The 25,678-nt window shown below is 37.1% G+C and overlaps 1 protein-coding gene across 4 annotated transcripts in view; it reads right to left on the bottom strand.

Moving 5' to 3' along the window:
• Positions 1–25,678, bottom strand: part of SRBD1 (S1 RNA binding domain 1) — a 224,887-nt gene that overhangs the window by 22,221 nt on the left and 176,988 nt on the right. For 2 of the 4 annotated variants that reach the window (XR_002342735.1, XM_021087562.1), the window contains exons 17-19: positions 7,599–7,705; positions 5,855–6,031; positions 2,395–2,577 (exon numbers count right to left, since the gene is read on the bottom strand). Coding sequence is in view for 3 of the 4 variants with exons in the window: in XM_021087562.1 (XP_020943221.1) it covers positions 2,395–2,577; positions 5,855–6,031; positions 7,599–7,705 (467 nt within the window). In the remaining variant the exon portion in view is untranslated. The remainder of the gene's footprint in view (positions 1–2,394; positions 2,578–5,854; positions 6,032–7,598; positions 7,706–25,678) is intronic. The other 2 variants (XM_021087563.1, XM_021087564.1) reach the window with 2 other exon arrangements.

The raw sequence follows: 25,678 nt of genomic DNA, 5'->3' as shown, positions 1-25,678 counted from the left end.
GTCATATGATTTTCAACAAAGGTACCAAAAAATGGGTAAAGTTGTGCTGTTGTTGCTTTTCAAACATGGTGCTAGAATAACTAAATGTTCATAATGAAAGAAAATGAACCTTTATCCCCTACTTCAAATCATATACAAAATGTAACTTCAGATATATCACTGACCTAAATGTAAAAGCTAAAGCAGCCAAGCTTTAAGAAGAAAATCCCAAAGAATGTATTCATGACTTAAAGTAGGCAAAGGTTTTGGGGGACATAGAAAGCAGTAACTTTATATAAAAGAAAATTGATAAGTTAGACATCATGAAAATTAAAAACTTCACATTGAAATACATTAACAAGAAAATAAAGAGGTAAGCCACAAATGGGGACAAATTATCTGTGGAATATATATTCAGCAAAGGACTAGTATGCAGAATATGTTTTTAAAATTCGCACTTTCCAATAATAAAAAGGCAAACAACTCAATTAGAAAATAGTTAAGTGAAATGAACAGACAGTTCAGTAAAGAAGATACACAAATGGCTAATAAGCTCATGAGAAAGTACTCAATGTCATCAGGGATATGAAACTTAAAACCACTAACAGATACCTTGCACACACTACAATGGCTAAAATTAAAACAAACAAACAAACAAAAAACTAACATCAAATGATGGCAAGGAGCACTCATTACACATTGTTGGTAGAATGGTACAACTACACTGGAATGTAGTCTAGAAGGTTCTAGGAAAACTAAACATGCATTCAATTTATGACCCAGAGAATCCTCTCCTAAGTATTTTCCAAGACAAATGAAAACTAATGTCAACAACGACAACAAGATTATACAAGAATGTTCATAGCAGCTTTACTCAGCCAAAAAACTGGAGATAGGCAAGATTCCTTCAATAAGGAGTATGGCTATGATATAGCCATACAAGGGGATAGTACTCAGCAATCAAAAGGAACCAGCTACTTATCCATGTTATGACATGGATTAAAAATCTTTAACATGTTGAAGAAGCCTTACACAAAGAATACAACTGTATGGTATCATTTACATGACATTCAAGAAGAGGTAAATTAATTTTTGGCTGAAAAAATGAGAACATGTGGTTGGGCTGTGGTTGGTTCCAGTTGGCTGGGGCAGGGAGTATCTGGGAAGGGGTACAAAGCAACATGTCAGGATGATGGTGATAGTTTTTTTTTATCTTGATAGAGGTTTGGGTTACAGAGATGTACATATTTATTGGCCAAAACTCAGTTCTCATACACTTAAAATTTAAATGTATGTGAATTTTACTTCAAAAGAAAAAAAATTAAGAATTATTGAGTTCTAGTTAATGGCATACATGCTGAAGTCTTAGCTGAAAGTGCACTGATATTTGCAATTTCCTTTGAAATATATACATAAAAGAGATGGACTAATGGACAAATAGATGGATAGATGAGTGGAAAAACAGGCATAGTAAAATGTTAGATAAAATCTAGGTGTGGGCATACAGGAATTTATTATAAACATTTTTTCCCCCCAGCTTTTCTCTGCTTAAATTTTTTCATAATAAAATGCTGGGAGAAAAACAGATACCACTGTTTTGATGTTGACAGAATATTATTTTTTACTTTTTTTCTATTTTCTAGGTTTTCTATATAACGTGATAGTTTTTATAATCTTAAACATTTTAAAAAGAAATTACAATTATGTTTATTAAGGTAATCAAGTATAAATTATTTTAAAACAAGTTAAAAATCTCACTTTAGAGTCAATGAAAATTAAAACATTCACTAGTTTTAAGCCCACTGTCATTTAATTCCCTAAAAGCCTTCAACTATCTAGTTACGCAGCAAGTCACTGTTTCTGAACTAAAACAATCTGAGCTAATCAAATGTGGTATTAAAGTTTTTTCTTTTAAGATGTTTTACGTTAAACTTTCCCTTGTAACCCAAAAACCTCCCCCATACCATTCTGTTAATGTATGCTCATTAAAAGTACATCACTTCTTAGACTCTGTAATAACGAAGCAGGGTAAAATTTCTTAAGAAATCTGAGAGTTGGCTGTTTACTAAAGGGCTTTATCTTTAGATAAGCACAAGCTTTAAGCCAGGTGCTAGTCCTTTGTGTCTTGTTAATTTCCAAAACAAGCAGAGGAGAGGGCCACGCAATTTCCATTACGCGTACTTCACCATTAGGACCAGGGTTTATTGGCTTGACACTGCTCCAGGAATAATGGTTTCATTTCTCACTGAAATAAAATAATGTGCCACATAACTCAGCAATGAGGAACTTCTGAAAAATGTTGTCATGTTAAACACGGTCATATTTTCAAAGTCCCCATTATGCCAAAACAAAGGCCATATGCTGTAGCGAACTCACTCTGGGCATGGAGAATTCTCACATGGGCCTCAGACTTACCTCATTGCTATGTCATATGATTCCGGGTGAATACACGTTTGGTCCAGAGGATTTGGCTTCAGTACAACATTCACTGCGGTTTTGCTCTTCTTCTTGCCTGGTTTCTCATTTGTGACCTCAACACCTGCTGAAGATGTCACAGCAACTCCCTGAATTTCGCCTGCAGATTCAGTTTGCTGACTACTGTAAACATTCAAAACAGTAACAGGGGGTGAAGAGGTGGGAAGAAAAAAGTCTAATTAAAAATGTTCTTACTTCTCTGCCATATAAATATACATGAACAGCAACCAGATTCTAACCATTCACTTTATAAAAATTACCACTTATTTGTTTAAACACTGCTAATAGGGTTTTCTTTCACTTAAAGCCAGAAACATTCTCAACTGATTCTGACTGTATAATTGGCATTCTATGAGACAACAGAGAAAAATGGAGGGAAATAAAAAAGGAGAAGGAGAAAGTAATTTCTCAGAGCTGAAGAAAAAACCAGTTCTCAAAAGAACCTACTGAATATAAAATAGAACGAATGGAAAAAGACTCTTATTTGACATATCATGGGAAACTACAGAAAATAATTTCCAAAATCGAGAGAGAAAAATAAAACAGATTACTTTGAAAGGAACTAGAATCAGACTGGCATCAGTTTTCTCACTGACAAACATCAGGTATCAGAACACAGAGGAACAATATTTTAAAAGTCTGAGACAAAATGATTTTGAATCTAGAACCATACACTGAGCCAAACAATCATTCAAATTGAAATTATTTTCAGACATGAAGGACTAAAGTACAAGCCATATAATATACCCCCTCTGGAAAGAGTTTCTTAAGGATATGCTTCCAGCAAAAACAATGAATTTGAGGCAAATGGTAATGTGACTACAAGAAGCAGTGATGAACACAGAAACCCCAAAAATTACTAGTTAAATAACTGCTCATGAATTATGTAAAAAATACATAAAAAGGACAGTCTGAAACTAAAGTCCCAGATATCTCAACATAGGACACTGTGTTGAAGGGAGGAAGGTTGGGAAGAGACCTATGGTTCTAGGTCTTCTCTAGGTGGAGGACAGAGACACCTATCAAACTCCAGAGACCTATCCAAATCAAACTTACATGTCATCACCAGAAGCATAAAAGTGATGTAAAAGGTGAAACCATTAAGGGGAGTTAAAGATGAGTAAGGAAAACAAGGAGAAACACGGGGAGAAACGTGTTAACTGATAAATTCAACAGAGAGCATGAAAGGAAAAGAATCAGAAGCATGAAGAGAAATATGTAATAAGATGGATGATTAAGTCCAAACATATCAATAAATATAATAAAAGCGAGTGTATTTACAAGATTGAGTAAACCAGGAAATCTACTTGGTTACAAGAATCATATAAAAAATTAAATGCTGGAGTTCCCGCCGTGGCGCAGTGGTTAACGAATCCGACTAGGAACCATGAGGTTGCGGGTTTGGTCCCTGGCCTTGCTCAGTGGGTTAACAATCCGGCGTTGCCGTGGGCTGTGGTGTAGGTTGCAGACGCGGCTCGGATCCCGTGTTGCTGTGGCTCTGGCGTAGGCCGGTGGCTACAGCTCCGATTCAACCCCTGGAACCTCCATATGCCGCGGGAGCGGCCCAAGAAATAGCAACAACAACAACAACAACAACAAAAGACAAAAGACAAAAAGACAAAAACACACACAAACACAAAAAAAAATTAAATGCCATAGAAAGTTTGAAAATAAGAAAATACCAAGCATATTCTGAAAAGGCAGGTATAGGATATAGCAATAATTTTAACAAACAAAATAGATTTCAAAGTAAAAAACATTCAATGAGACAGCAATAGGTCATTCTGAATAAAGGTATGACCTACCAAGGAGATGTAACAGTTATGAATCTTCAAGTATTTCACAACCAGTTGAAAAAAATATAAGGCTTTAAATCAACAGGGTACTAATTAGATTAAAAGGTTCATCCATACTAAATACTGTGCAGAATGATAAATCTATATGTAACATTTGGAAAGAGACATAGTATCGAAACAAATAATAAATAATTTAAAAAGTTAAAAATATAAGCTTATATAAGCTTATTTTCAGGAGCCAATATGTGAGAAACTGTTTTGAAGTAAGAACTTGAGAGGCCCTTTACTTTTCCTTTTATTGTTATACTGTGAATTTTCTAAGTGTTCAAAAAACACAGTAAGAAACATGGGATTATTTTATTCCAAATTTTTTCATTTCTGGCTTCTGAGTTTTGTGGTTTACTTAGAAAGAACTTCTACCACTCCAATGTTCTGTAAAATCTACCCGTGTTTTCTTCTGGTACTTTTACAGTTTTACTTTTTCCATTCAAGTCTATGACCATCTGGAATTTATTTGGGTATAAAGTGTGAGCTGGAAGTATAGTGCCTCCCACCCCCAACCCCCCATATATCAAATTCCTGTCAGTTGTCATAATTCTACTCACTGGATAATTAATTGATTTCCCCCACCATCTGAAATGTCACCTTTATCTTTAACCCCCCTCTATGTTTTGATATATTTCAGACACTATTCTGTTCTACCAATTTCTACATCGAAACCAAACTGTTTCATTACAATAGGTTCATAACATATTTTACTATCCAGTGGGGCTGGTTTTCCCTTAGTCTTTTCCAGAAAGAAATAATTTTTCCATATTACCTTTATTATAACTTCGTCAAAAGAAAAAAATACACATGAATGAATCAGGTAGTCTCAAAGTAGCGGATATATAAAAGCTATTCTTTCATGATTACAGAACGCCAAGATGTTTACCCAATTTCTTGCTTTTATGCAGGATTAAAAGGCAAGAATTTGCTCTTAATGGTCACATCTGGTAATTAACGCTCTGGACAGTTTTCAGGGAGGAAGGAGTGGAGAAGCCCAACTGTGCCTAGGGGAACAGCTGTCATTATGAAGTGGCCACTGTGAAGATCTCTTTGCTGCCTCATCTTGGACCAGTCCTTCCTGCTTGTGGTGCTCTAATCACACTGACCTTAGCTTCATCTCCTGCATACATCAAGGTTGGTCCTGTCTTAGGATCTTGCACACTCTTGTTTGCTCTGCCTGGAATGCCTTCCTTCCTATTCCTGTGTGGCTGGCTGCTTCACTTCGTTCAAAACTCAGCTCAACTTTTCAATAAATAACTTAAGACAGTGTCATATTACTTTGTTTTAATTTTCGTTAACACGTATTACATCTGAAACTATTTATTTTACTAGTTTATTTATTGTCTGTCTCAACATTAAAATTTAACTATGAGGCCAGGGAATTTGATGATTTGTTCCCTGCTGTATTCCCAGTTCCTAGCAAAGATCAGACCGTTAACACATACTGAGTGAAGGAATGAACAAAGAGACAGCTAGAATTGATGCCACGAGAAGGATGGGGAACAATACGGGAGGAGGTTGATAACAGAACCAAGAGTGTACACTTTAATAACGACCTGCAAAATGTTCGAATATAATCCTGGTTGACTCTGATGAAACCAGCACACTGTTGGAAAGATTTTGGACCCAGCCCTTTCACTTTCTTCAGCTGTTCTCGGTTGATGAAGGGTCCGTTTTTCTCTCGCCATTCAATAATATTTTTGGCTCGGTTGGCATTGAGTCCAGCGATATGCCTAAAAAAATTTTTTTAAATGAGTAATGTGGTCAATGTAACTGTTCTAAGAGTATTGAAAGAAAAGATCTCATTTGAAAAGATAATGATGTAAAAGACTTGTACCATTAAAGCAACTGAAATTACACATTATCATGTTTCTAAGTCAAGTTAATCAAAAGGGGGTTAAATAAAAAAGACAAAGGGGAAAGAGTCGTCCAAGAAGAGAGAAGGACAACAGAAAGCAAATTAGTGACAAAATCAGTAGCTGTCATAAAGATACTGGTAAACTGGTTAACACGGGGGCAAGAAAAGACATTTTTCCTCACATTTGTTTCCATACTATTTACTTTTATTGTATTTCTTTTTCTTTCTTTCTTCTTCTTCTTCTTTTTTTTTGGGGGGGGTGTCTTTTTAGGGCTGCACCTGCAGCATATGGAGGCTCCCAGGCTAGGGGCTGAATTGGAGCTACAGCTGCCAGCCTACACCATAGCCACAACGACGCCAGATCTGAGCCACATCTACAACCTGCACCGCAGCTTGCAGCAACACTGGATCCTTAACCTACTGAGCGAGGTCAGGGATCAAACCCTCATCCTCATGGATCCTAGTCCGGTTCTTAACCCACTAAGCCACAAAGGGAACGTCCCATTCCTTGTATTTCTGAATCAAGAATTCTGCCTACTCCGGTCAGCTTACATAGCGAGTTACCAGCAGAAGTCATAACAGCTACAGCTTCATGGTGCTACAGCTGCATGGAACTACCTTATTTTCTTGATCGGCCTGTTTTCATTAGTAAATACTTGAACTATAGAAATGTACCCACACACAACATAAAAACTCTATCATTGGGTAGTTGGCTTGGTATTAATTAGAGAATTTTAATTCTATTATAGAATTCCATATATGGAATTATGGAATGTTTGTAGCTATGACAGAAAAGCAACACCTTAAAATGAAAGGGATATTTTCTGCTATTTCAATTTCAAAGCAAAAAGATCCAGATTTTTTTCCATAGGTCCAGAATTTCATGCTGCATCAGCAGACTTGTATAATAAATTCAAGGCTAGGAACAGAAAAGCAGCTATTCTACAAGTACAGGAAAAAAGAGAATATAAGATGTGATTATAGTACGATGAAGATTTTGATATGTGACTTGTGGAATCAAGGTAAAAATATGGTAACCATACCTTGAATCCTCAGGATTTATCTTTTGGTGATTGCCAGCATTGATAGATGCAAGCAAAAGACTGAACTCGTGAAAAACATCTACTCTCATGTGGTGGGAAACAGCCTTTTTCCATGTTAACCTTATTTAAATTCTATTAGCGACACTAATGCACTCAATAGTTACCATATGCTCTTCGCTTTAGATTTCCAGTATTAAAAATGATAATGTGAACTGTTATAATTCTTTTCTTAAATGATGTCTTCCCCTCTGAGTGATTACCTAAAGCAACGTATGAACTCATAGATTTTCTATACTTGACAACTTTATACACATGTCCCCTTGTTCTGGCTGAATGTGAACTGGAGAGCCAGTAAAACCCAAGATTCTGTGATCTTCCGCCACAGACTTCTTGTCTCACCTTAACAAAACCTCTGAGCAGATGTTAATATCCACTCCCACAAAGCTGACACATTCTTCTACAACACTGTCCAGTGTTGCCTTGAGTAGAGTCTGAGATACATCATGCTGAAAAGACAAAGATCAAATATCAATCACAAATTAAAGAACATACAGTTCTTGGATTATTCCATTACTTTGCCTCTATTACTGGTAGGAGGCCGAGACACAGCATGGTAAATTTCTTCATTTCTCATAAACACACTGTTAGTCAATGTAACTGAGCTGAACTCAAGGAATCTGTGTTCTTACTCACTAAATTATTCATATTCCTGACTTGAATATAACAGCATCAGTATTTATTCCCTTTTGCCAGAGCAGTGATTCTGTAGTTAAAACACAGGTTGCTGGGTCCCACATTCAGGATCTTTGATTCAGTAGGTCTGAGGTGGGGCCTGAGACCTTGCATTCTAACAAGCTCACAGGCAACTTTGTTGCTGCAGGCTCTGGAAGAACACTTTGGGCCATACTGGTCACTATCATTCACACACCGCCTTGTGGTGTTATCTTTGCTTGCACGTGTATTCTGACCCTTAGTTGTTCAGAGAAGAAAGAGTGAATTATAATAGGAAGCAGTGCACTACTCAGTAAGTCTGACAGTAAATCAAACTCATATATTTCATCAAATCGAAGATACTATTGTTTATAAGAAGCACCATTATTTTACATACCACCAAGAAAAAAAAAGTCATATATTATGCATAGATAAAAAGGAAAATATAAGTAAACTAACCCAGTGAAGTAGTTTTAAAATGTCTTCACATTATGCATTCAACGTTTCAGAATCACTTTTTCAAGTCAGAGTCACAGATGTTTAAGTTTTTCCACCCATTTTGTCTTTTATCTTACCAAGAGACTAGGTAATGCAGCATTTCTTCAAAGAGTAATACTCTACAGACTTTCAAGCTTCAGATGTTCATTCTATAGTCCTATCTTAATCTTAACCCAAGAGGTTTTGGACAGCAACAAAACTCCTCTTTCCTTAAAGATGCTTAAATGTTTTGTTGCTCCATGGTTTATTGACTAAAACAGTGAGGGGTTTGCAGTTCAGTCATGTCTCCAGGATTAACAATCAAATTCACACAAGACAATACACTACGATGTGCCACAGAGTCTATAGCAACTACAGGGCACCATAAATTCGAAGATGCATCCTGACATCAGGGGTGTTACAATGTGACAAAATGTGCATCTTAGAATTGACGAAATGCGGTATCTGAAAGTAAATGTTTATTGGCTAACTGAAGCCAGATTACCACAATGAATAGCAAAACACTTGATGCTATACACAGTTCTAAAATTAAGGATCCTCTAGTTGTTCCTAGATATGAAACTTTGAGTCGGCATTCTTTTCCTCTCTATTTGTCTTCAGGAAACAAGGATAGGTTTGATAACCTTCGACTCTTAGGAAGACAACACAGTAAATAAAGTCCCCAGGTATTATGATTATATTATTGTCATTTAATAAGAAGTTTTTGTTCAGACAGACTGAAAGGTATAGGAATACTTTTGTTTTTCAGAGATAACCTCATTGGTAACTACCCAGGCTATGGCTTAAAAACAGACATAATTATAAAAATCTAATCATGAAAACAACCATAAAGAAAAATATAATCATGAAAACAATCACAAAGAAAAATCTAAGTCTTCATTGAGAACCTCATTACTAGGGAGCCACAATGTTTATGAAGCTGAAGACTTTTTTTGTTTGTTTTTTGTCTATGTAGATGAGAATCAGCAAAATGAAGAGGGTGCTTTAAAAACTGAGAGGGCAGGAGATGGATGACAATATAGAGGCAAGCACAATGAAAGCAACGAGAAAAAAATATTTGAGGAAAGAGACAAAACTTTAAACAAATAGGAAAAAGTAAGAGTTAGGGGTTGCTAGAATAAAGGCAAACTTCCAAATGCATCAGATGCTTAGGATATCTAAATGAGTAGCGGTTCCTACAGCAGACAATCTTGGTTGCCTATTTTACCTCCAGTCTCCAATCCCCTTTTTCTCCTTCCAAACAGAAGCTGGATTGTCTGCTCCACCCCTGCAAGGCCATATGCTTTAGGGAAGCTGGCCCCATCTCCAGCAGATGATAATAACTGGGTAAAACCAGTTGTTTTCATACTGAGGGTTGTGACCAATTAGTGGGTCATAAAGTTAATTTGGTGGCTTGCCGCCAGCATAAAAAGAAATAGAATAGACCACATCAAGCATGTTACACATATCCTTAACATGGAATGAAGAGCGTAATAAATAATGCGGCCAACTCAGACTATCATGTGAGAAGAATACATAAACTGGCCAGGAACTTGAGTTTTGTTCACTGATGTATCATTTGATCTTTTGATAGATCCTTAATTAATCCACAACTAGAGGATCCTTAAGATCCTTAATTTTAGAACTGTGATAAATGACAAGTGAATTTGATAAATGACAGTCACTCTGACCACTGATTGATGGAGAGGTTAAAGAGTAACTTTACAGAGGTACAAGGCAAAGTCCTTAATAAATATGAGATGATTATCATCTATACTGGTTCTTTCAACCAAGTTTAGTTACAAACTTAAAGAGTATTTTTCAGAAAGCATGTTATTGAGTATAACTTTTTTCAAATTATCAGCAATCATAATATTGAAGCCGAGTTAATACAAGTTGTCTTTAAAGCACATCTTTTAAACTTTGAAGAAAAAAAAAAAAGAATAATGAAGCATGCTCAACTACCAGATTTGGAAGTGTTAGTAATGATAAAACTGAGAGAAAATGTTGATTCCAATTAGCAATCTTTGACTTGATTTGAACCACATTTTAAATAGAAAAAAACCAAATGATTTAAAAAATGATTTTACAGGAGTTCCTGTCATGGCTCAGTGGTAATGAATCTGACTACTAAGGATGTGGGTGCGATTCCTGGCATCGCTCAATGAGTTAAAGATCCAGCATTGCTGTGAGCTGTGGCATAGGCCACAAATGCGGGTCGGATCTGGTGTTGCCATAGCTATGGTGAAGGCTGGCAGCTACAGCTCCGATTTGACCCCTAGACTGGGAATGTCCATATGCCTCGGGTGCGGCCCTAAAAAGACAAATAAATAAATAAATAAAAATTAGAAATGATTTTACAAATACACAAAACAATTAAAATGACAGACAAAAATGTATTTTTGGTACTAATGTTCTTATAGATTGACAGTTTAAAACCTTCGCAATTAAAAACCAAACAAAACACTTGGAACATCCATACTAAAATGGCTAAAATGAAAAAGATGAAAAATATCAAGCATTGATAAGGACATGAAGCAAATGGAATGTTCAAAATATTATCATGATAACTGCATGTTAGGTCAGATATGCAAGGCAGTTTTATGGAAGATTTATTTTGTATGGTTTAAATGTAACTTCACATAAAACTGAATCAGATATATGTATACAATGTAAAATTGCTTTATTGTTCAGTATAAATTAGATAGACCATAAAGGAATAAAAAGCGAAAATTGCTAGAAACAGAGAAATTGCCAAAATGGACTCAAGAAGAAATAAGAAAATCTGAACAGTCCCTATTACAAGAGATTCAATCGGTAATCAAAAATTTCCCAACAAAGAAAAGTCTAGAATTGGACAAATTTCTTTCTTTCCTTCTTTTTTCTTTTCTTTGTTTTTTTGGCCCTGATGAGCAGCAGCTTGCTAAGGGATCTCAGTTCCCAGACCACGGACTGAACCTAGACCGCAATGGTGAAGGTGCTGAATCCTAACCACTAGACCACCAGGGAAACTCTAGGATAGCTTCATTAATGAATTGTACCAAACATTTAAAGAAGAATGAACACTAATCCTTCTCAAACTCTTTCAGAAAATATAAGAGGGAACATTTCTTAACTCATTTTATGAGGTCAGCATTAATCTGCTATCGAAGCCAAAGAAAGATACCACCAGAAAAGAAAGTTATAGACAAATATTCCTTACAAATATAGGTGCTAAAATCCTCAACAAAATGCTAGCAAACAAATTCAACAACATATTAAAAGGATTTAACACCATGACACACAATACCTATCACACATTCAGTGGATGGGAACTCAGGAACTAGATACAAATTTTCTTCAGCTGAAAAACAACTTCCCTTGGCATTTTAAAACTTAATTATTATTATTATTTTTTGTCTTTTTGCCATTTCTTGGGCCGCTCCTGCTGCATATGGAGGTTCCCAGGCTAGGGGTCAAATCGGAGCTGTAGCCACCGGCCTACGCCAGAGCCACAGCAACGCGGGATCCGAGCTGCGTCTGCAACCTACACCACAGCTCACGGCAACGCCAGATCGTTAACCCACTGAGCAAGGGCAGGGACCGAACCCGCAACCTCATGGTTCCTAGTCGGATTCGTTAACCACTGCGCCACGACGGGAACTCCTAAAACTTAATTTTGAAGTAAACTAAATTTAGAAAAAACGTGCAAGAGTGGTATAAAGAATTTCCTTATAGTCTTCCTTCAAATAAATACTTCAGTGCGTATTTCCAAATAACAAGGACATCGTCCTACATACCATTGTATGATAAACGAAATCAGGCAAGTTATTGTCAATGTAACATTGAACGGATAGGCTGTACTCAGGTTTCATCAACTGTCCCAAATCTACTTAACAGAGTTTAATTCTCAGTCCAGAATCCAAGCCAGGGTCACATATTACATTTAGTTGTCTCATCTTTTTGTTCTCTGTGCTAGGCAGCTTCCAAGCTGGTTTCCACTGATCCTCCAACACCTGAGAATTCACTCAATTCTCCTTGAGTGCAGAATTCACTGATGATTGTCTCTATCAGTTATTACCAAGGTTATTTTACCATTCACAATATTCTATCTGTGTGAAAGAGTATTTCAATTTGACTCAATCACAATTTAGAAGAATAGGTTCCATAGTGTACGAGTACCAGATAGGCTCATTGTCCTCCTGTGTTCTGGACAAGAACAAGTTCATGAACAGCTTATACTTTATATTAAGTCTTTCCAAATTTTTGTATTTGAGGGTTAAAAAACCTTATATGTACGAGTTCCCATTGTGTCTCAGTGGTAACGAACTCAACTAGTATCCATAAGGATGCGGGTTCATCCCTGGCCCTGCTCAGTGGGTTAAGTATCTGGCATTTGCCACCAGCTGTGGTGTAGGTCACAGATGCAGCTCAGATCTGGCGTTGCTGTCACCGTGGCACAGGCCGGCAGCTGTAGCTCTGATTGAACCACCAGCCTGAGAACTTCTATGTGCTGCGGGTGCGGCCCTAAAAAGAAAAATAAAAACAAACAAAAAACACCTTATATTTAAACATAAGTAAGATAGTATTTTACTTTATCATAGGCAGTAAGGATAGGTATTATACTGAGAAGCTTTATTTTGAATCTTGTTTAACTGTACAGAGAGACATATACATATACACAAATATATGTGCGATGAGTATCTCGGTCATGGTATAGAATGTATTTCCTACTGTGGGTCATGACCAGAATGTATGAAAAATAATGTTCTAAGCCAATCATAGGGGTCCTATTCCACTCATTCAACCATGGCAAATGAAAAGTGAGGGTCAATTTGCTGGGCCTTCAGAAAGAGACTCACTGCTCTTAAATATAGACCTTTATGAGAGTTGGTCTTTCCTGTTTTCATTCAAGGATGACTCCAGCCGGGGCAGGAGTTATATTATGTGACTAGGGCCAGCTTGAGGCCAAAGCAGACTCACTGAGTAAGGCAGGCGGCACACAAGAAAACACTCTGCTTCTTCCTGATACTCCTGAAATTCTGTACTAAACAGTTCTGGACTTACCCTTCCTCTGACCTTCTTATAATGAAATTTCCTTATTGTTTAATAAAGAGTAATAAATTTCCTTATCGTCCAAGCCAGTTGGAGCTGGGATCTCTGATGTTGTTCTAATGGAAGCAGACATTTTATTTAGAGGCTTGAAGTCTAGTGGGAAGACTAAAGCAACAAAAACAACTAACAATAACCATACTACCAAAGCTCTTGTGATTTTATTGCCATGCACTGTTATAAGGCTTTTATAATATTATCTAGTTTAATCCTCACAACAACTATGAAAAATGTGTATGATTTCATGCACCTTCATGTATAAGAATTTACTCTAAGGAAATAGCAAGACACATGTTTGCAAGGTGTGTGTGTGTATTTGTGTACAACCTAAAATTTCACCGTGAAGGTATCTATACAAATAAATTATGCAACAACCACAACATACACTATTATGAAGTCATTAAAAATCACAAAGTAGGACAACTATTGCTGTAGAAGAAAGGTCCAACGTAACAACATACTGACCTGAAATACCACTTAATTCCTCTAGAGGTTAGTCTCATGTAAGAAAAATTTCTGGTGTCACCTATAACCCAGGATTTTGGATTTTGCCTACATTCTTCCCCAATTTTCTGCTTAGAAAAGTGCTAAAGAATTATCAGTATTTTTCTAAAAGTAAAAATCATATATGTTTAGGGGAGGGAAGGAATAATGAATAAAGTTACATATTGTCCTCATAATAATGTCTTTGACATTAAAGCAGATGCACTGATTTAGTCATTCCAAAAAACATTTTCTAAGCAACTATTATGTACCAGACACCATGCTAGTGGTGCCAGGTGTTGAAAGTACAGGAAAAAGCATGTAAATTCCATGTCTTCAAGAAGCTCAGTTTGCTTTTGCTGAAAGCTGATTGATGGCACATCACTCTACTGGCAGCTATGAGTATAACAGGCAAGAGGATCCCAGGACTGACTGTGCTAATTGTCAAGGACTTGATGCCCAGAAAGATGAATTGTTCCATTTTTTAAAAGTTATCTAACTCTGATTTGGGGGGGCGAGTTATTTGAATTTTATAAACAGTCTTATTTTAAATTCAAAGACATATTGTTTGGGCCATTAGATTTTTACCTAAAATGTATGAGATTTTTAAAAAGGAATATAAGCAGTCATTTATGCTAGTCAGCTTTTTTGAGGTCAGAATCCAGATTTTTATTATTGCTCTACCACAAACTTCTAAAGAATTGCTGATTCAAACTACTTTTTTTTTTTTTTTTGGTCTTAAGCACTAAAATTATCTCAATCATTTAAAAAAATCCTTCCAGTGAAATACTGTCTGTGGACTACAGCAATGAAATTTCACTTTGTGTATTCCATATAAACTTTAAATTTGTTCCCAAGCAGTTTTCTGATATATACTCTTGAGGATTTTCTTTTGCAACTATCACTCAATCATGTCCCTTCCTATCTCTTACTATTGCCAAAATGTGAAATATACTTAAAAACTAAAGATGCAAAAAAGCTTTACAGGGGAAGCCTAGCCAATTTCAAATAAGGCAAGTTTATTTCCTCCTTTCACATCTACTTTTCTTTGATTGATGCATGACAGTTTAAAAGAGTCATCCAGAGGTGTGTGGGCTGAATGACCCCTGAAAACAGAATTGACAGAAGAATGGAAAACATTTGAGAAAACAGAATATCTGTGTTAAGAGTAGCTCTCCCTCCAGTTCTTCAAATCCAGTATATAAGAGGTTTTTATATATTCCCTTTAAAGACTAACACAACATTCAGCACCATAGAAAAGGTGTATTTAACACTATTTCCTAGAAGTAAAAATCATAGTGTTTAGGGGAGGGAATACTGAACAAAGTTCCATATTGTCCTTAAAATAATGTCTTTTTAAAAACCTAAGTATTCTTTGCTGTGGCTTGAGTTGCGGCTGTAGTGTAGGTTTGATCCCTGGCCAGGGAATTTCCACATGCTGTGGGCATGGTCAAAAATACACACATACAATACATACATACACACCTATGCGTTCTAACGCTAGTGGATCTTACTTATTTACATGTAACACATGAAATTCTTTTTTTTAAAATGATTTTTTTTTTCCATTATAGTTGGTTAAAATTTTCGAAAAAAGATTAAAAAAAAAAATCTCTTCAGGAGTTCTCCTCTGGCATGGTGGGTTAAGGACCTGGTGTTGTCATTGTAGCAGCTTGGGTTGCTGCTGTGGCACAGGTCCGATCGCTGACCCGCTTGCGGACTTCCACATGCTGTGGGTGTGGCCAAGGAAAAAAATTCCTCACAAGCACATTCTTTTAAAGACAAATACTTTTAACACTAGCAGAACATTTTTGTTTTTTAAATGAATGAACTATAGGTACAATAAACAACTCATGCCCATGAAGCTATGGGATTAAGGTAGCAAAAGACATTTCAGCACTGGAGGTACTTTTCTGAAAGATCTGGAAACACAGATTAAAGTATGGCCAGCAGCCCCATCAGTAGAAAAAAAGCAACATAGGAAGAGATGCTTTGTAAATCCTTCTTCTCTGATAAAGCATATGGAGGGTATGCTGAAGACACCTTTATGGCTAACTCAGTATTTAGGCACTCAGTTTGCATTAATTTATACTATTTAATATAGATCAATTTATCTAAGCTAACTTGATAGAAAGATCCCTGGGACAATGATTGTCTTCTACATTCTGCAGAGAAAAAATGGACACTAATTTTAAAAGAATCAGCCTTCCACCCTGACTCTGGGGCTAGAGTAGCTCTATTCCTAAGGCACAGATCTTCTGGGGTCTCAAAGGAGTCCCTGCAGTTGTTCAGTGAGGTCTCCCTACTCTGGAGGAAGAATTTATACCAGGTTATATGACTGTATAACCTCTCAACCTCCACTCAGCATGAAATTGCAGCAGTTTTAACGTGTTGGGCCTTATGGAGTCTTGCCCTACATATGTGCACCTTAATATCTGGTCAAAGACATTTTTGGAAAGAAAAAGAAAAAGACTTCTACTAGCTATGACAGAGTAATTGGTACCAGAGTACTTTTCTCACCATGACCAACTATAACACTGGGAGAAATATATTTGGCAACTAATTTTAGATGTTAGACAACAGGCAGGGCAGAACTATGACTCTAGAGAGAGGGGAACTACATAAATTGAGTCCCCACAATTGCTCATAATCTCTGTCTGAGGAGACTTTATAGACTGTGGCACAGGGAGGTGGCAGAAGCAGAGTAAGGCAATTTTATTGAGCTGAGGTGACTGGAACTTTATGAGTAGTATACCAAAGAGAGAACGGAGCTTTGAAGAGCAGAACTCCAGAAATTTGTATGAGAGCCCTAAGATATTGAGCTAAATGAATGCTAAGCTGCATACACCCCAGGCACCAGGATAAGACTCTACAAACCAGGCAAAAAACAACTGACTGGGAGTCTGAGGCTATAAAGAGATTCCTCTGATTGCAGGGCTTGGAGACATAGGATACTTACCAGTCACAGTGGGGAGACGTCATTGAACACTCAGATACTCTGCTGGTACCCCAGAAAGGGGGCTATTCTAGTCCTAGAGTAAGAACTATTCTATACTCATCTGAACAAACTTTATAAAACAATCATTTCCAGACTGGTTCACTGGTGCACTGTACCAAAATCATTTAAGGATGAAATCATACCAATTCTCTACAATCTCTTCCAGAAGATAAAAGCGGCTTTATTCATAACTGCCTAAACTTAGAAGCAACCAAGATGTTCTTCAGCAAGTGAATGAGTAAATAACTGCGGTACAACCAGACAATGGAATGTTATTCAATATTAAAAAGAAATTTGCTATCAATTCATGGAAAGATAGGGAAGAACCTTAAATACGTATTTCTATATGAAAAGATATCAACCTAAAAAGGCTGCATTCTATGTGATTCCAACTCTATCTCACTCCGGAAAAGTCAAGAGCATGGAGACAATAAAAAGATTAGTGGTTGCCTGGGGTCAGTGAGCATGGAGGGAGGAATCAGCATAGCTCAGAGGATTTTTACGGTAGTAAAACTGTTCCGTTTGATAATATAATGGTGGATACATACATTATACATTTGTCAAAACCCACAGAATGTACAAATACCAAAAATAAACTTAATATAAACTATGGACTTTGGGTGATAATGATGTGTCCATATAGTTTCATTGACTGAAACAAATGTTTCACTCTGGTGTGGGATGATAGTGGAGGAGACTACGCATATGTGAGAACAAGGGGTTATGGAAACTCTGTCTTTATACTTATTTTGTTGTGAACCTAAAAACTGTTCTTAAAAAAAGCTTTTTTTAAAAAGTTGGAAGTTTATTTAAAAGACCCACAATAATCCTTATGTAATTCAACCTGATCTTATAAGTTAACTAATTGCCAGAACAAAATTCAACACGCCTTAAAAGAAGACAAAATTTGCATTCCCAAGAACATAACATCCACAATGTCCACCATATAATAAAGGATAACTAGAAACAGAAAGAAGCAGGCATACACAACCCACAACAGCATGAAGGTGAAGAACAGCCAGTCAATAGAAACCGATGTAGGACAACCCAGATGTTGAAAATAGCAGATAAAAACTTTAAAGCAGTTCCAAGACTTAAAGGAAAATATGGTCATAAGTGAATAGATAGGAAACAGCAACAGATAAATGGAAGCTATAATAAATAACCTAATAGAAATTCCAGATCTGACAATACAGTATCTGAAATGAAAAATTTATTGGAAGGGTTTAACAGCAGCTTAGAGATCAGCAGAAGAAAGGATTAGTGGACGTGAAGAGAGAGCCAACAGAAATTGCCCTTTCTGAGGAACAGATAAAACAGAGGGAGGAGAAAAAGGAAAGCCTTAGTGACCTATGAGACAATATCAAAATTATCTAAATACGTGTAATTGGAGAAGAAGAAAGAATAGGATAGACAGAAATTTGAAGAAGTAAAACTTCCCAAATATTTTGAAAAATGTAATATACAGATCCAAGAAGCTCAGTGAATTCCAAGGAGGACAAATATAAAGAAAGCCACACCTGGGAATATTAGAGTCAAACTGCTGGGAAACAAAGATAAAGAGAAAATCTTGAAAGCAAGCAGAGAGAAATACAACATTACATATGGAGGAATTAACAGTGTGAGAAACTGCTAACTTCTTATCAGAAACAACAGAGGTCAAGAGACAATGAAATAGTATCTTTAAATGTTGCATTAAAAAGATGAAATAAAACCAAAAGACTCATCAACCCCAAATCCTGCATCTTTCAAAAATGAAGGAAAAACAGAGGTATTTTCAGGTAAATGAGAATTCACTGCCAATAGACCTATACTACAAAAAAAAAAAAAAAGTTAAAGGGAATACTTCAGGCTGAAGAGAACTGATATGAGATGGCAAATATATCGATAAATATGTAATTATGGGAGTTCCTGTTGTGGCTAAGCAGGCTATAAACCCAATAGTATCCATGAGGATATGGGTTCAATATTGGCCTCACTCAGTAGGTTAAGGATCCAGCATTGTCATGAGCTGTAGTGTAGCTTGCAGACACGGCTCGGATCTTGCATTGCTGTGGATGTGGTGTAGGCCTGCATCTGCAGCTCTGATTTGACCACTAGCCTGGGAACTTCCATATGCTGCAAGTGTGGCCCTAAAAAAAGGCAAAAAAAGAAAGTAATTATGCATGTGTGTGTGTGTGTGTGTGTACTCTAATTTTACTTAAGAGATATATGGCCACTTAGAGCAAATATTATAGCACTGCACTTTGGGATTTACATATATGAAAATAATGATGCAAAGGATGGAAGGTGGTGAGGTGGTGTAATAGTAACTAAATAGACTGTGAAAAGGTAAAAATATAAACTGTAATTCCTAGAGTAACTATTAAAAAAAAAATGCAAGAAAGTCTAGGTGAAAAGTCCACAGAAGACTAAAAACGGAAAACTAAAAGTTATTTGATTTTCTGCCAAAATTAGGCAGAAAAAGAGGAACAGAGGATAGAAAAGCAGATGGGAAAAATAGAAAAGAAACAGCAAAATCATAGAACTTAATTCAACTATATTAATACTTTTTCTTTTAATGGCTGCAACTGTGGCACATGGAAGTTCCCAGCCTCGGGGTCAAATCAGAGCTGCAGCTAAGGCCTACACCACAGCCCCGGCAACAATGGATCTGAGCTGCATCTGTGACCTATGCTGCAGCTTGGCATAGGATCCTTAACCCACTGAGAGAGGCATCCTCACAGAGACAACATTGGGCCCTTAACCTACTAAGCCACAACAGGCACTCCTATATTAACTGTTAATGAGGTAAATGTTTCAATTAAAAGGAAACGATTGTCAATCAAGATATAACTATATGCTGTCTATAAGAGACACAGTAAATACAAATGAACAAAGAGGTTGAAATCAAAAGAATGGAAAAAATATACCACACAAACAATAAAACTACAAAGACTAAGTAGCAAAGACTAATATCAGACAAAAAAGACTCCAACACAAGGAGTATTGCCAGAGAAAACATATATTTCCTCATTATAGAGCCTCAAACCACTTGCAGCAATTCGGCTGTTGTTTATTTAAGGGAAGATTTTATAATATGCACCCCAAAACCTTGAACAAGAATGTCTATATCATTGTTATTCATTAATAGTCAAAAACTAGGAACAGCCTAGGTATCCATCAATGGGAGAATGAACTTTAAATATGAAATGTTCATATAATGGAATAATGTTCTGCAACAAAAAAGAACAAATTACTGATACATGCAAAAACACAAATGACCTGAAAGAACTTGGATGCAATGGAATACAAAGTGTATGCTGTCATGGGAAATTCTAGAACAGACAAAAACTAACGTGTGGTGAAAAAATCAGAACGGTGCTCTGAATGTGGGAAGGGGCAGGAGTGAACTTTCTAGGATGATAGAAACGTTCCACATCTTCACAGATGTGGGTCATGCATTTGACACAACGTATGGCAGTGTTATCACTTTACCCTTTTCCGTATGTAAATTGTGCCTTAAAAAAAAGAACTGTACATAAACAAAAGTCCAACCTAAGTTTCTGAACTGTTAGATCAGATGACTGTTTTAAGAGGGATCAATGACGCCCTTAACTCCAGACCTCTCTTGGGATTCATAACTCTAGAGCAGGGATCTGGGGTTTCTATTCTTTGAATCTGATAGGAGATGTCCTCCCCAGATGTCTCAACTCCTGAACACCAAAGGTAATTCTTTTCTATATACAGTAATTTTCAAAGCCAGGATCATTCTCAGCATAGCTTCAGCAGACCACATGGGAACTTAGTTAATGCAAAAAAGCATGCAGTTAATGGTACAATTGTGGTAGTGAGCTGCTTGTTTGGTTCTCATTCCATAATTATTAACATAAGCTACTGATCCTGCTTAAGAAGTTTCCCAGGATGATTAGAATTTAAACAAAATGTATAACTTCTTTATGAATCATGAACCTAAAAAATGACCTTTTCATATGCTATCATAATAGCCCAGTGTTTAAATTTTAATCTAGTCAGGCTTTCATCTGTCTTCTAGTAGGTGCTCCTATGTCCCCTAGTGGATACAAACTGACATGGTAGAAGAGAGACAGGGGCAAAACTGGCTAAGTAAAGGTCCATAAATCCTAAGTGTCTGTCTTGCCCACAGACATTTCCAAACCAGTGCCTCACACCATCTAATTTACTGTAAACAAAGAAAAACAGTAACACATCTAACTTAGACCACACCTATCTGTCCCATGTGTGGTCATGTATAAGGCCTGGACTAAAACATAATCCTGGCTTATGACATATGCATGAACAAATGCATACCAATTAGCTAGACATTTTGACCTGACATAATACAAAAGAGTCAACATTTCCACTGTAAATCTCTATTTTTAGAGATTTATAGCTTAGTCATAAACGTGGACTTTAGAAAAATTTAGGGTGCAAAGATTAGCCACAAGAGAGAAATTTTCCTTCTAATAAATTAAAACATGGTGTGTAGAAAATCTGATCTGAAACTATTGTTTGTGTGGTGTGTATATGAGAGAGAGAAATCCTTGGGCACAGAAATTTTGACAGCATAGTGTTTAAATTGTTTGGGTTGGGGGCTGGGAAGGGATAGAGTAAAAGAGGGTATTAATGAAAAGTAATAAAAAAGGTGTTTTTCCTTCCCAAATGGCAACTAGATTCCTTGTTAATATTTCCAGTAGTAAGTTCTAAAGATACATTTTCTCTCCCCCAAAACACATACATATACTCAAATATGGCCACACATGTAGCCAGATATGAATTAGCTTCCAGTCCATTAATATTATAGACAGTAAATTTTCCCCAATTACACCTGAGGTTGATACCACCAGCATAGGATCCATATGAATGTATTTCCATGGGGTTGGACTGTTTATGCGGTAAGGTAAGGTTCCCTTTTGTTTGAAAGTCCCTTGCCTCTAAATGACTATGACAACAGAGAGCCCAGGAACTCCACCGGATCTGAAATGATCACTCCACACCTAGGTTTCTGCACTGGTTGGGGTGAAGACGAGGATCCAAAACTCTGCCCCCAACACCACTCTTATCCCCTTTGCCTATTTTATTTTTATCCATAGTATTTACCATGTGCCTCAAGTTTGTTGCGTGTGTAAGTTAATAATTATGTTTTGTTTACTACTGTATCCTAGCACACAGTAGGTACTCAATTTTCCTATTGTTTTAATGTGTATTTCCTTGAAAACTGGTTTAACAGAGGATCACTGTGTGTGTTTGCTAGCCACTTAAGAGTTTTTTCTGTGTTCCCACTTCTAATACCATGCTTCTCAGCACATGGTAGGTCCTTGATAAATTACTATTTACCTGGATAAAGGAAGGAACACCAGGGGCAAATTTCTGGTAGTTTTGCTTTTGGATTCTTGCTGAAGTTGGGAATTTGGTTTAAGAAAGGAGTAGCCTTAAAAGAAGATACTGGTGACATGGAGTTACTTGAAGGAATTTCAGCAGTACAATTTAAATTCATATCATAGACAAATCAGCAGGAATCCATCAACAGAAAGCTCAGAAAGTGATATTTTAAAATGAAATCGAAGATGCCCTAACATAACATGTTAAGACGGACCATGGCCACAGGCTCTCTCACTCCAAGCCACCAAATCCTCTGGCAAATAGTTTCTGGTAGGTTTTTAGGTCAATAAGGAGTTCCTGTGAACTCATATCTTAGTCATAGACTAATCTCTGATGCTTTTAATTGGAAAAGCCTACGTATTTATTTTCCTGGGAACTGAGTTAAACTAAAGCTTTTGCCATTTTGAACATGTGCTAAAGTACAAGCATCCTGTCATACAATAAAAGAGGACCAAAGAAACTGGGAGATTTGGACCCAGAATGCAAAGAAACCCTTAGAAAGGAAGCCCGACTTGCCAGCAACCAGGTCAGGACTTGTGAGATTCCTTCATGGGATTCACTTAACACAGACAATCTTGTAGTCGACGTGATCAGAAACTAAGGGATTTGGGAAAGAAAATATCTTTTCATATGAAAATATTACATTTAGACACAATCTTTTCTTTAAGGCTCACTGTAGTATAAACACTAATTTTCCCAAACTATCTCTGTAAGTCTTGGCAGAATTGGGCAAAATCAAACCCATTTGACCCATGAAGTACCTAGGCCATGGACAAGGGTTATTAGCTCATAAACGTAGAGAAAATACAAATTAGAGAATTCTAAAACTCAGAAGAGGTATACAGATGTTCCTAACTCCTCTTTACCGAAGAAAGAATTCTAGGGTCGAAGAATTAAACACTCGTCCTTATAGGATCAGCTATGCAAGCAAGACCAGAGTGCTAATAATTCATCTTATTCATTCCTCAAACCACCAAGGGGAATATTCTGTTAGAGTAAATCTCAGTTTAGAACTGACAGTTTATTTTAAATAAGTTTGGTTTAAAAGTGAATTAGCAACTTATTTCCATTTCAGTTTGGGAGTCTTTTTTTTTTTTTTCCTGATATTGAGAAAAAATGGGAGGAAAAGCCGGTCTAGCTGACTCTTCTTGTTGTGCTCCCCTTTTGTAATTTTCTAACAAAACTTCTTTCTTTCTATTTGAGGCAGGATGTCTTTCGTTCATAAGGGCGGGTTTGTAATAAATATCTGCTATTTTGAATGGAAAATTTCAGAATCAACCAAAGTCCTTCATTCCAGTGGGAAGAAGTAGTGAGCTTCAGTCTCTTTAAAAGGCACATTGACCTAGGTTACACTTCAGAAAACCAACACTTGTCATTAATTACTATAGCAGACAGATCCTGAGGTGACCTCCGTGATATTCCCCTCCTGGTGTTCATTCCTTGTGTAATCCCCTCACCTGCAACTTGCTTCTAAGCTGTGGAATATGACAAAGCTGACAGGATGTCACTCTAGTGATTAGGTTACATCATAGGGGAAGGGCTGAGTCTCCTACTGTCTTGAAGTAAGTGGTCATATTGAAGAAGCCCATGTGGCAAGGAAGGGTGAGTGACTTCTAGAACCTGAGGGCGGTCGAGAGTCAACAGCTAGTAAAAAGCTGGAGCTCTCAGTCACTCGGCTAGGAGATGAATTCTGCCAACAACCTGAATGAGCTAGGAAAGGCTCTGAAGAGACTCAAAAGCAAGCAAATAAAAAATAAACTTTCTAATGCTTATAGGAATTCATTCACTCAAGAAACATTACAAATATTTACTGAGTGTCTACTTTGTACCTGGTCTTATTCTAATTAATGAGAGTATAGCAGCAAACAGAGAGTATACATGATTAAAAAAACAAATGAAAATGAAAACTTGTGATAAATACTATAAAGGAAATAAACAGAGTAACTTGATAGTCCAAGGAGATAAAGATAGCTACTTGGATAATTGGAAATTGACTCTTTGAAAAAATATATTAAAACTGATACTTGAGGAATGAGAAGGAATCAGTCTCGTACAGAGCTAGAGAGAATATTTTAGGCTGAAAAAAAAAAAAAAGTTGCAAAGGCCATGAGGTGGGAACAAGCTATTGTGTTCATGAAACTGAAAGGGGGGCAGCAAGGACAGAATGCAATGGGGATGGGAAAAGCAATCAGAAATAAGACTGGAAGAGTTCCCGTCGTGGCTCAGTGGTGACTAGGAACCATGAGGTTGCGGATTCGATTCCTGGGCTTGCTCAGTGGATTAAGGATCTGGTGTTGCTGTGAAATGTGGTGTAGGTCACAGATGCGGCTCGGATCCCATGTTGCTGTGGTTCTGGCGTAGGCCAGTGGCTACAACTCCAATTCACCCCTAGCCTGGGAACCTCCATATGCCGAGGGTGCGGCCCTAAAAAGACAAAAGACAAGAAAAAAAAAAAAAAGGAAAAGAAAAGAAATAAGGCTGGAGAAGCAGGCAAGGATCTTACAGGTTCCACAGCCAGGCATGAGAATCTTATTCTGACTGCAATGAGGACAGAGGTGGGATCTGACATACATTTCCAAAAAAGTAAATGGATTGAAAAAAGACAAACGTGGAAATTAAGGAGTCCTGGAAAGAGACTTTTTTGGTACCGCAAGAGAGAGATGATGGTTGTCCAGAGTCAGGTAGTTGGAGTGGAAAGAGGTAGATGAAGTTAATAGCAAGGGATGATAAAGCAAATAAGACAATCAAGGATTTTAATAAAAGTGATTTTTTTTTTTTTTTTTTTTTGTCTTTTTGCTATTTCTTGGGCCACTCCCGCGGCATATGGAGGTTCCCAGGCCAGGGGTTGAATCGGAGCTGGAGCCACCAGCTACGCCAGAGCCACAGCAACGCGGGATCCGAGCCGAGTCTGCAACCTACACCACAGCTCACGGCAACGCCAGATCGTTAACCCGCTGAGCAAGGGCAGGGACCGAACCCGCAACCTCATGGTTCCTAGTCAGATTCGTTAACCACTGCGCCACAACGGGAACTCCTAGAAGAGATTTTTTAATCACATAGGTTTATAGCTTTACTACTTGGGTGGATGATGATCCATTAATAGAAACAGGGCAGGATGAAAGAGAAGCAGGTTGGCGGCTTTCATTTCAAATTTAGAGGAGGCAGGGAGGCTAGCAGAGGGAGACCAAGACTTTTCTAGATACATTAAGTTTGAGAGGTCTGCTTGACTTCCAAATGGAAAGTTCTGGTTGGTAGGCAGATATATGGGGTTTGCAGTTAACGGAAGAGATCTGCAGTGAAGCATTCTCGGTATTAACTGCCTAGCATGCAGATGGGAGGA

Source organism: Sus scrofa, chromosome 3 (genome assembly GCF_000003025.6).
Source record: "Sus scrofa isolate TJ Tabasco breed Duroc chromosome 3, Sscrofa11.1, whole genome shotgun sequence".
NCBI classification, from domain to species: domain Eukaryota; kingdom Metazoa; phylum Chordata; class Mammalia; order Artiodactyla; family Suidae; genus Sus; species Sus scrofa.
The sequence above is the reverse complement of the archived record's forward strand: the minus strand, read 5'-3'. Positions and strand labels throughout refer to the sequence as shown.